The following is an 11,838-nucleotide window of genomic DNA, read 5'->3' as shown; positions in this document are numbered from 1 at the left end:
TTTTCTTTTCAAATACATGAAGTTATATGCTGGGCTGGAACTAACCTAGCATGAGTTTTATCGATTAAATGTCAAACAATTTTCAAATTTAAAATTTTCGGTTGAATCGTTCTGGGCTCCAATTTCAGATAGTTTCGTAAAGTTTGCTTTTTGCTTAGATAGGAAAATTTTACCAATTCGCTCAATTAAATGATTGTCTTGGTAGTGCAGCAAACAAAGGGTTGATTCGAATATGTATGAAATGACAGCGATTAAATAAAAAATATCCATTCTTTTAGTATATATTATTATTTATAACGTTTTAACGTCTCAGCATCCAGAAATGCACTGTTAGATAAAATTGCAGCAAATACTAGAGTTGCAATTCTCTCTATTATTTGTTTTAATGGAATATAAGAATACCGTAGTCCAACGTCATGCGGTCGTGTCTTGAATACCACCCTCCTACTTTTTTCAAACAGTCTCCGATATACCGGACACTGTGTGCTAAATGCTGGATGTTTTACGTCCAAGTTCAAATAAAATTCTTTCTTAGATTTTAAACAATTTACGCAGTTGAAATCAGTCGATGAGCATTCCGATGTCTTATGTAGTCCGCTACACTTGGAGCATGTTTCAGGATTAACACACTCTGCACAGACCAAATTCTCCACATTTAAAGCAACGTAAAACATTGACGGCTTCTTGAACCGAACACCTATCCCACCCAATGTTTACTTTACCAGCAGTCATCAAGTGGTTAAAATAAATATAAATATATAAATATGTTATGACTGTTAGGCTTTGGATTACGGCTTAGAGGTTTTATATTATTATGAATGAGGTGTTCAGAGATTTCGAATTCTAAGAAATTTGTGATAGTAAGTTAATTTGTGCTGATGAAAACCTACTTTTAAAACGCAAAGCCTTGGCACTACATTCCGTATCGGAACTCAAATTTCTGTTTATTTTACACAGATTTCGACCTCTAGTCAAGCAATTTTAAAAACCAATTGAAATGATTTTGACCTGGAGAGAAACGGTATAATAGCAAGGACACTGCAAAGTTGATAATTATCACTAAATACTGTTTCGTTTTTCTTCGCAAAAAAACATATGGCAGCTTAGTATTCGATTAGCAGTTCAATAAGCCATTCAAATTATTCGTGTGGATTTTTTTTCGCTCCATACAAAGTTTGTTTGTTACCTTAATTGGACATTTTAGCTATTAAACCTCTATACCGTCCGGATGCGCATCAACGTCCAAAAAACACATTTACACATTTTCATGAAAAAATATTTTTGAATTCGGGTCTAGCATTCCAAAATTATAGTTTTTTTTTCAATTTGAAGATATTTTTTGCTTGGTCCCCATTTGTTTGCAGCCGTCCCACTGTAAAATGGATGGTTGAGCGATGTCTGGAACTGGATTAAGGCCGACAAAGATGTTCTCATAAGCATTGCTGGTGATGTAGGGCTGGTAGAATTCTTAAAACCTACATTATTGTGCTTTTTTTACATTTTTACACAGTTTTAGGTTTATTTTATTACCACAGCGTTTTAAAAACTTGACGGCAGTACCTTTGGATTTCCTTTAGACGATGACAACTATGAAAATCAATTGAATAACATTTTTATCTGATTGGTCAAAGTTCGAATAATCGATTGATAGATAATACAAACAAAATACACTATTTTAAGTTGTTTCGGTATGCTACCTTACTAAGGTCGCGATACTTGCATCCTGCTGGTGGGGCCATCTTAGGCGTAGCTGGCGGGATAGAGCATTTAATGATTCAGCCGTCCGCTTCGGGTCAAACGCTGTTGTACGCCGCCCCTAAAATAGGGACACAGCCGCGTAGGGGGGGGAGGGGGAGTCCTAGTCAGCAAACGATCGAACTTTCCACAGAGGATTGATTACCCGATCTCCGCTAAGGTCACTTGTATTCCGGTCGGCACTTTGTGGAAGTTGGAATATGAGTTATAAATAAGGCATCTCCAAAAGCTATAAAAACTTTAAAATGTTAGCTAAATATTGATGGTCATTTGAACACAGAAAAATGAAAACTAAAAAAGTTAATTTTTTTTTAGAATAACAGACCAGTCGCCGCATGTTCGAATACCGACTGGAAGAGATGGTCAAAGTCAATAGGATCGTAGTGGAACAAAAGGTCGAAATTCGGATCGGCTTGTAACACCTACGCTTTGCGCGTTTTGATAGATTTTGATGGTATTTGACGCCAATATCGAAACGTAAATGTAAATGAATTGAGGGCCATGTGGTTCGCTGTTCAATACTCCCAGCCGTCTACTTGGTTTTTAGTCAACCAGGTAAGAGAGCACGCTAGAAGAAAATTTAGAAAAAAAGAACTAAATTTTATTGGCATTCAAAATAACTGAAACGTAATGAGGAAATTGTAGCTATTTTGTACGTTTATGCCATTTACGTGCACATTACTCAGTTGCGGTAAATATTTACAGAAACGATTCTATTGAATCAATTGCTCTACAACACAGATTCGATTCTAAATCTTTTGACACAAAAAAAGTTTTTTGAATTCTAGTAGCGTATGTCAAAAACAATTGTTCAAACATGAAGAGCTATAAAAGATGATCTAATTCAAAGTGTAGTACAAGTTTCCGTTAGAGGTCTTCTCAAGAAAGTATCTCAAAGTAAACAATATGAAATTCGTACTTGTTCTAGCGATGTTACTGGCTGTAGCCTTTGCTCTACCAGCTCCCAATGATGGTCTAGAAGCACACCTGAAGGCTATTAATGAGGCTATGGAGAACAACCCAGAACTGGCCCATGGATGGTTGAGCGATGCCTGGAACTGGGTTAAGGAACACAAGGATGCCCTCGGAGCCATTGCTAATCAGATTTTGAGCCTGTGAGTATCGGTCTTTTTTAAACAGGTAAACAATCTGACGGTAGTACGGTTACGGTTAAATAATATTTTTATCTGCTTGGCCAAAGTAACTGCAACAAATTTCAGAAAATAAAAGAAACCTGTTTTCCATAAACTATGTTCTATCACTTCTCAACTTATCCTGTTGCAACATTTTTGAATTCATCTTTACTACATATTTTTATTGTTTAACAAGCAATTATTTCGAGAAATACTTTTTCATTAGGGTGAAGAAGAAAATAACTCAAAAATGTTTAGTTTTATGTGATCAAATATCGAGACATCATATAAAAGCCCTAGGGGCAATAGTTGTTTTTGTCGGCATATCGTAACATATTTTTGATGATTGCTAAAAAGTAATTAAATTAAAGATTCGAAACATTGATCTATTAGATATTCATGAGTTCATTTATTGTGTTTTCGTATATGAATTCATTAAAAAAATACATTGTTTGAAACAATGTATTTGATTTTTTTCACTAATTAGTGTATAAAATTCTAATATTCATTTTTACGAATATGGGGTAGGGGTAAGTTTATCATTCACAAATACAAATTGATATCACTCGTTCACTCGTTCAGCATTCACTTGACTTTTCGAGTTCTTTTAAATTTAGTACACATTTATCACGGTTTTCTGAAGCATCTTCCAAGATGACGTCACCATCAATTTGATTCGAGATATCTTCCTTTTGCTTTCCAGTTAATTTGATTTGTTTCATTTGCAGACCACCATCGTAGTCACTATCCTGTAAAGTGAGCGAATAAATAAACAAATAATACAGTGAACACGTTTGGAATATACCTCATTTACATTTTCTTCGTTAATCGATCGACATTCTAAGCCATCAAACTCCCTTTGTCGGTCGTGCTCCAAAAATTGCTGCACTTCGTTCAAAACTTCCTCTAACCTTCGGGCGCTACAGAGTGGTGTGTCTACAGGTTCAATAACATCCATTTGTTCATTAGCAGCAACATAATGTTCGTGCATTCTGTCGTAATGAATGATGTTTGGAAACCGATGACCCCAATGAATTTCTCCTGGTAGATAGGAGGTTCTAGCTTCATTCACTTGACCGGTGGTCATAGTTCCACCACTCAATGTTACTACTATTTCGAACCTTTTCTGCAGTAAATCTTTGGCTGAGATATCAAACATCGGACTCTCACTATCGATGACGTGACAAACTGTTACAGGCCACATCAGCAGTATTCGGCCTCCATTCTCCAACTTCATGTAGGACTCGTGTTTCTCGATAAGTTCCCCCTCCAGTGAACGACGCTGCTCTAGCATAACGGCGGAGATTTTAGTTTCAATTGCATGTTGCTGCTTCAGATCACACAACCGAAAGATGAAGCACAGCTTCCCGTCTCTTTGACAAATGACCGCTTTTCTGCTGAATTTCATATCAGATATCTTTTTCGGAGGCCGTACCATCTTTGCGTAGACAATTCCGACCATCGATGCGTCTATCACTACTCCAACTATGATCTGCACGATTAACAAAAACAACGCTTCCGGACATTCCTCAGTGGGCGTTTTTGCGCCATATCCGGTGGAAACCTGTGTTTCTATGCTAAAGAGCAGAAAAGCAGCAAACGAGGTTGCACCCTCGACACACGGAAGAGCTCCATCTCCCAAACGTTCGCCCGTTTCAGGGTCGAAGTCTAAATCACCATGCGCGTAGGCAATCAGATACCACAGAATGGCGAAAAGGATCCAACTGCAGAAAAAACTTAACGCGAAAACGGTTAAAGTGTATCGCCATTGCTCCTCTACCTAAAATTAGGTTTGTAGGTTAGTATAATTCATTTCGGTACGAACTTGTTGGTATGCTTTTTGGGTATTAGTTTTATATCACTTCAAAAAGCGTGTTTTAAGTTAAAATATTACTCACCAGTGTCGTGACAAGATCCTTCACAAAGCGAACCGACTTCTGCGGTAGATGTAAAAATAGTACGTTTCGCTCGCCGGCCTTATTAATAACTCGTGTCGACCGAATAGCACGTGTTCCCTGGTGCTCAGGATCCCGTCTTAGCCGCTGCCGTATCTGCTGCATATTTCGAGCACTTTGCAGTATAATAGGAAATTGAAGCGGTTCGTCTTCCGCCTGGTTAAATGGGATAGCTAGTTGTATAAAAAAAAAAAAGATAAAAAAGATCACAAGTTGCGAGAAAATTTAAAGCGTGGTCACGATCTCTCTGTTACAGTGTACTGACTGCTGCGCGGTCTTTGGTTACTGAGAAGCGCGGTCACTGCGGTCAGCGTGATTCGTTTGTTTCCAGCTTCTGCATATGTACGTAATCTAATAACCACTGTTAGGGGCTTATCTTTTCGTACAAAACAGGAGAGCTCTTATGATGTTCAAATATTTAATATCTTTTGAATCAGAGATAATGCACATAGGAATAGCATCCCTAGTTGCTTTTATTTATAGTGATACATTTATCTTAATAAATAATACTTGATTATTATCTCAGCGGTTATGTCTTCCATACACAAGCGAACGCGCAATAAAGCATGGATAAAATGAACAATACAATCAAATAAAAACCCAAGATTTAAGCTTAACATACACAGATAAAAGCGCAATGCTCTGCGTCAAACATAATAAACTTCCAATTAGTAGCTGAGAAGTACTGGAATTATTATTTATCTCATCTTACTGGTGACTGCGACTGATTGAAGGCGTGTCGCGTAAGCAAATCCGGAAATGTCTGACAGTGACCGGTTAATTGTTTTAATGGACTTACGTTCGTCTGCCTCGTCGTGGAACTTTCGATCGCCAAGGTGATGATGATGTCGATGTGCATTTTCCGAGGCAAGGTTCGCTATATGCGGGCGGTCCAGATCAAGACCGGATTCTTGACTACTTTTCCATTCTACGTTGTGATTATGTTTGTTCTGTTGCTGTTGTTGCTCTACCCTAGAACGATGAAACAAACGTGGATTGGGTTGGACACTTTACCGTTTTTCAAATCAGCTGCTAAAAATCCAGTTTTTTGAGCAATTATAGTATAAAGTTTTTGAAAATATGTTTATAAATTACAATAGTATAGTGTCGATTCTCTATAGCTTACCATATTCGGCTGCGCTCATTTCGATCGATCGCAACGGGTTTCCGAATGTGGTATGGGCTCCCAGGGGCCGCGAACAGTTCCATTGATTCCTGTCGATTGTAATTAACGATGGTCATCGGGTGGGAAAAACGATTAGCATTATTGTTGTCCATGGTAGGGACATCCCAACGGCGACGCCAATGCTTACCGTGTGCATATGGGCTAGCAGAGCTGGATTCTAGAGTGCTGCAAAAATGGTTTCAGAGCTTCAGTAACATGACTGATTGTGTATTTTGTTTTCTTTTATGTACCGGACACCGTTGTCATATAATTGGAAGTAATTTTTTCTAATCTTGTGATGAATTCACCATTCTGAAGCACAATGATTTGCTCTCTATTGTTTTTTTTTCAAATCAATATATGATTGTTTATGCTTTCATAAATGTTTTGTTTTCTTTTCAGGCCACAATTTAGTCATGGTTAGTCAAATTTATTTACTTGAATGTGGAATACCTCACATTATGTTATGCTGGTGAAACCTATGTTTGCGAACTTTGAATGTGGAAATTCAATCTCCACTAGTACACATTTTCTTCGTGTGAAATGCAAGCAGTAGGTTTCAGACAATGAGCTCTTGAATTATATGAATCACAAAACCCTTTGAATATTGATACAATTTTCTCCAACTTCCTAATTTTTCAATGAACATGCCTTCCACAAACCATGTCTCAAAATAATAACACGCGTTATACTCACTCTATACTCATTGGTCGGTTCCCAAACTGAGCACTTTATGTTTGCAAAATCACAAATCGTCGTAAACTATTGAAGCAGCCATATGCTCGGAAACATTACTTATTATCCGATGAATTTGCAATACTACGCACGACTGCGTCGCAAACCATATCGCCCAAGAACTGCTGATAACCATTATCTTGTCAACGAACGTTAAGATAAATATCTGTCGATAAGATAAGCCATAGCAAGAAGGCAGTTGTGGATTCGAACATAATTTTGATGATAAAACTATTTGTTGTAAACTGTTGTGCACTTTTAACACATTTGCAGGTGTACTTCTCACGAAGATCTCAAAATTCAATCGCGCCACCGCCGCAATGCGGAACAGAGCCACTGTTTTATGCGCTTAGTAAGGTGGCTGATAAGCACGCGTCACGCAATAAAAATGTATTTGAACGAATAATTCGAATTTAGGAATGCGAATGATAATAATCTGTTGGTATCTAAGATTAAGTTTTCTTGTTAAAAAACGCAAAATTTTGCTGTTTTGTAGGAATAATACTATGCATAAAACACTTCGTCAAGCAAACTAGTATTTTTATCTCTTCTAGCTAAGCTTAGTTCCTTCGAATACTTACCCTGCAATATGTACGACTAGCCTACGTTATGAGACGTTTCAGAACCACTGATTGAATTGAATTTTGAGAGAAAGCACATGACGTAAGTAATACCAATAGCTTTTTGTTTTCTGTCAGCTCGTAAAACAGTCCATTATTCCTGAACAGATAATGTCTGATTATGTGTACGTATGCTGAAATACTTGATAAATAATTAGTGCTTGACACTGCTGCCTACATCTCCTCACTTTCTTGCATTGAGGCGACATTCCAAGTGGTAGGAAGTTTGACGTTATAGCTCAATGTGACAGACGTTTGACAGACAATTTGCCGTTTGTGGCCAACCTGTCTTAATATATAAATAGGAATACGACAAAACCAAAGCCTAATACTTTTGACGAATATCCAACAAAAACAAATTTGAGATATGAAGCATTAGCTAAATTCGAAACTGCAATTTAAATTTCTTAAGTTTTTAACTACACTCTCAATTACAATAAGTTTTCTCTTACCATTGTTCTGTATTTACTGAAACATCGAGAATCGAACACGTTATCCAAAGTACCAGTACTGTAAATTTATTTACTAAAAACGTAAAGCACAACTGTTAAAATAATATCTACCTTACTATTAGCTCTGTTTAAGTCAGGGCCGGATTAAGGTGGAGGGGAGCCCGGGTCAGATATTTTCGTGGGGCCATCTGTCCTCAGAACAAATACGGTAAAAAAGTTTCGCTTTACTGGAAGGCGAAAAGCAAAAAAAAGATCAACACTCTGTTTTCCCATCTTCCCATCTGGCTCAAGACTAGGGGGCCCCTCGAACCGTGAGGCCCGGGGCATTTGCCCTCTTGGCCCCCCTTAAATCCGGGCCAGGTTTGAGTATTGGATTTGGTGTAGTACAAATGGAACGAATTTTGTGGTTGATTATTATGATGCATAGAAATCTGTAACATTAAAAATTTTGCTATGATTTATTCTTATTCTGTTATCCTGCTAACGTACACACTTAGATTTTGTTGCCGAGAACTCAACAGCTGATAAATTCAGCAAAATGCTCTACATGTTTTCGGCAGAATTTTCAAGAACTTCGGCAAACGAGTAGTCAATGCTTGCTGGGTCACGGTAGAGATATATATTTGCTGAATGTTCGTCGAAATATATTGCTGACATTTGTTAAAAACTTCGCCGAGCTCGCTCAATTGTGGGAAGTTTGCCGAGATAAATTAAGTGTGTATTACATGCCATATATTCTCTATTCTATTCTTTTTTGTACGATGGGTATGTTATTACTATACGCATGTTTTTACCATACGACACACTTAAATTTAATCACAGAGAACTCAACAGCTGAAAACTTCAGCGAAATATTTTACAAGTTTTCAGCAGAATTTTCAAAAACTTCGGCACACAAAATGCCAATATCTACTGGTTTACGGCTGGGAGGGAGAAACGGATACGAAGCTGTGTGAGTGTCAAAATGAACCAAAATGAGCTGTCATTGACTGTCAATCTGAACCAAGGAAAAATAAGCATTTTTTGCGATGAGTATTGTTATAACTGAAAGGTATCGCGTTGCTCGAGAAAATATCTATCGCAAACAGTTTTTGTATACATTGTCGTTTTACAAATCATTTTGGTTTGTTTTCACGTAAAATAATAAATTTCATAAGCTTTTAGTAATAATCATGCTAGCGTACTTCGATTATTAAACTTGCGCTTCTCATGATTTAAGGCTTTGGTTACAATTTCGAACACACTTCATCACGGTCGAACTCAAAACTTTGAAAAAACTTTTATGCAACGGCAAATTGAAGAAAACACAGACTCGAAAAATTAGTCTGTAATATTTGCACATTCAGTATTCCTTCGTTTGAGTCATGCATGCGTTACAGCAAGAAGATAGTTACACGCTATCAGAAAACGGCGCATGTGCGTGTTTTCTGTTTTGAGTATAGTATTCGTTTCTCCCTCCCAGGTTTACGGTAGATTGATATATTTGCAGAATAGAATATTCATCGAAACATATTGCTGACATTGGAAAAAAATTTCGCCGAGTTTGATGTTGAAAAATTTGCTGAGATAAATTAAGTGTGATCACTATGGCCTGCACACTTAGATTTTATTGCCGAGAACTCAACAGCTGATAAACTCAGCAAAATTTTCTGCAAACTTTTCGGCAGAATTTTCGAGAACTTCGGCAAACGAAATGTCAATACTTGCTGGTTTATGGTAGATCAATATATTTGCCGAACATTGGTCGAAATATATTGCTGACATTTGTTAAAAACTTCGACAAGCTCAATCAGATGTTGGGAAGTTTGCTGAGACAAATTAAGTGTGTGCGTTGCGCACTTTAGCCCCTTAAGTCTGAGGATTCTGGTAGCATTTTTTTTACTGCACGCACATAAGTTTTTCTATTTTTTATACTTTATCCTCTGTAATCTGTGAAAATCCTGTGCAAGCACGATTGTATAACAATTCCTCGAAAACCATTCCCCAGAAAATAAAACGCCGAAGCTTTTTCCCCAGAAAACAAAATCCCAGAATGTACCAATCACCAGAAAACTGCTACCCAGAAAGTACTAATCCCCAGAAAGTTATTATCCGGAATGAACCAATGCCCAGAAAACTATTTCCCAGAAAATACCGTTTTCCAAAAAACTGTTATACGAAGAAATATGCATTCTTATTTTTTTAACATGCAAAAGCTGGTAAAACTGAGTTTTTGTATATCTGAAATGTATACATATGTGCTTAATCATAGAAAACTGAAAATCGAGCTGAAAGCCTGAAAAGTTTTGTGTTTTGCGATTTTATCATTTGAATCAACTTATTATCAACTAATACCTACATTTGTTCTTTCATGGAGTAAATAAGTAAGCGCTTGACACCAGGCCTTAGTCATAAAATCAGAGAACTTTCAGTAATCATTTTTGACTGAAGGAACATCACAAGTCAACCACAAAAACACAGTAGCGAATTGATTTTTGAGGCTCCTTGACCAGAAATCTAAAATACCCCTTCTTATCTTAATTCGGTAAATCTAGTTTATATGGAGGGCAGCCCCCTGCAGAAATTACCTCTGTATAGGTTCGTTCGTTTTCCTGGGTTGATGCAACATCCACTAGTATATATTGAACGAGCGAAAGGGAATCCGGTTACAATCCCGGAGTTTGTTGAGTATACGTTTGCATTGGCGTGCACACCGGAAACTGTAGTGCCTTTGTAATCATGGCAACATGAATCCTTTTCTTCGAGAAGTCAACAAGAGATATCGGAAGAGTTTTCTTTTCTGTTTAACAGTCATACTAGCCATGGAAGTCTTTCATCGAGAGATATGGTTGGACAGGCTGGTAGAGCATGGTATTAAATTGCTGTGTCGATATTCTCTTCTTGAACCTTGAAAATCGAAGACTGGGGCACGCAAACTCTCAACAGCTTGTACCGAATCCGCAGCAGGTCTCCAAGGTTTAGAGTCTCTAGTCGATAGATCAATGTAGGTAAGAGAAGTCGGAAAATTAGATCCGTAACTTCGGGATAAGGATTGACTCTGAAGACTGGGATGACTCGAGCTACAAGGCTGCCGGGTCGGAGGTCCGCGCGTGCTCCAGGTTCGCGCGGGTGTCACGCCGTGGACCTGCCGGCGCTTCTACCTCAACGCACTCCGGGGCATCCGGCCGTGTGGGCCACCCGTTCGTCCGCTCGCCCGTCGGGCCCGGGTTTATACGCTTCCCGGCTTGGGCTGCAGTCATCGATAAACAGTCAATTCAGAACTGGCACGGCTGAGGGAATTCGACTATCTAATTAAAACAAAGTGGCAACAAGTTTTCAAAAACCAAAAGCTTGATATGCTGAATCAAGGTTTCGCTATCGTTTTTAATTTAGCCTGTGTCTCTGAAAGGGTACTTACCCCACGGTTCCCCTCGATAATCCTGAACAAATGTCCCCTACTGTCCCAAAAAGTATGATAAATTTATGATCTTTTGAGAAAAGTTGGATCAAGTTCGGTTTAGATCTTGCGGAATGGCAGGTAATTTTTTTTTTCATTTTTCCGGCTCTGGGGTCAGTTACGCACGTGTTAATTAAAATGTCGAATAATTTAGAAAGTTAACAATATAATAACTGAATACTAATGTTTTTTTCTAGATACGGTGATGCTAGAGAATAGTTTTCTGGGCATTAGGGCATTCTGGGGAACGGTTTTCTGGTAACTAGTACTTTCAGGGGTTTAGAATTCTGGTAACTAGTATATTCTGGGATTCGGTATTCTGGAGAATGGTTCATTCTGGGGAAAATCCTTCGACACTTTATTTTCTGGGGAATGGTTTTCTAGGAAAAGTCGGACAACCTGCAAGCACTTAAACCAAAAAAATTGACCGAAAATCTGTTCTGTACCCTATTCTCCCGTGGCCCATGTGGTAAATCGTAATATAATGACCTACTGTACTGCTATAATTTTTTCCCACAAGCGCCATCTGCTTTTTCCTGCAGATTCACGCAACTGTTACTGAATTGACACTTGACAGCTTACTTTCT

General features: G+C 38.0%; 1 protein-coding gene across 5 annotated transcripts; it reads right to left on the bottom strand.

Annotated features, from left to right (window-relative positions):
* Positions 1 to 3,275: 3,275 nt before the first annotated feature.
* On the bottom strand, positions 3,276 to 7,535 carry LOC129728794 (ATP-sensitive inward rectifier potassium channel 11-like). 5 transcript variants are annotated; one of them, XM_055687254.1, is made up of 7 exons: positions 7,325 to 7,535; positions 6,157 to 6,194; positions 5,970 to 6,058; positions 5,643 to 5,815; positions 4,787 to 5,016; positions 3,694 to 4,668; positions 3,276 to 3,637 (listed from the first exon to the last, which is right to left on the bottom strand). In XM_055687254.1, exons 2-7 carry the CDS (start codon positions 6,163 to 6,165, stop codon positions 3,467 to 3,469), a joined length of 1,647 nt encoding a protein of 548 aa, XP_055543229.1. In that variant the 5' UTR covers positions 6,166 to 6,194; positions 7,325 to 7,535; the 3' UTR covers positions 3,276 to 3,466. The 5 variants fall into 5 exon arrangements, with proteins under 5 accessions (XP_055543229.1, XP_055543230.1, XP_055543227.1 ...); XM_055687255.1 differs by lacking the exon at positions 7,325 to 7,535 and adding an exon at positions 6,705 to 7,005; XM_055687252.1 differs by having other exon boundaries at positions 5,970 to 6,194.
* Positions 7,536 to 11,838: the final 4,303 nt, after the last annotated feature.

Source organism: Wyeomyia smithii, chromosome 3 (assembly GCF_029784165.1).
Source record: "Wyeomyia smithii strain HCP4-BCI-WySm-NY-G18 chromosome 3, ASM2978416v1, whole genome shotgun sequence".
NCBI lineage: Eukaryota > Metazoa > Arthropoda > Insecta > Diptera > Culicidae > Wyeomyia > Wyeomyia smithii.
This window is presented reverse-complemented; position numbering and strand designations above follow the sequence as displayed.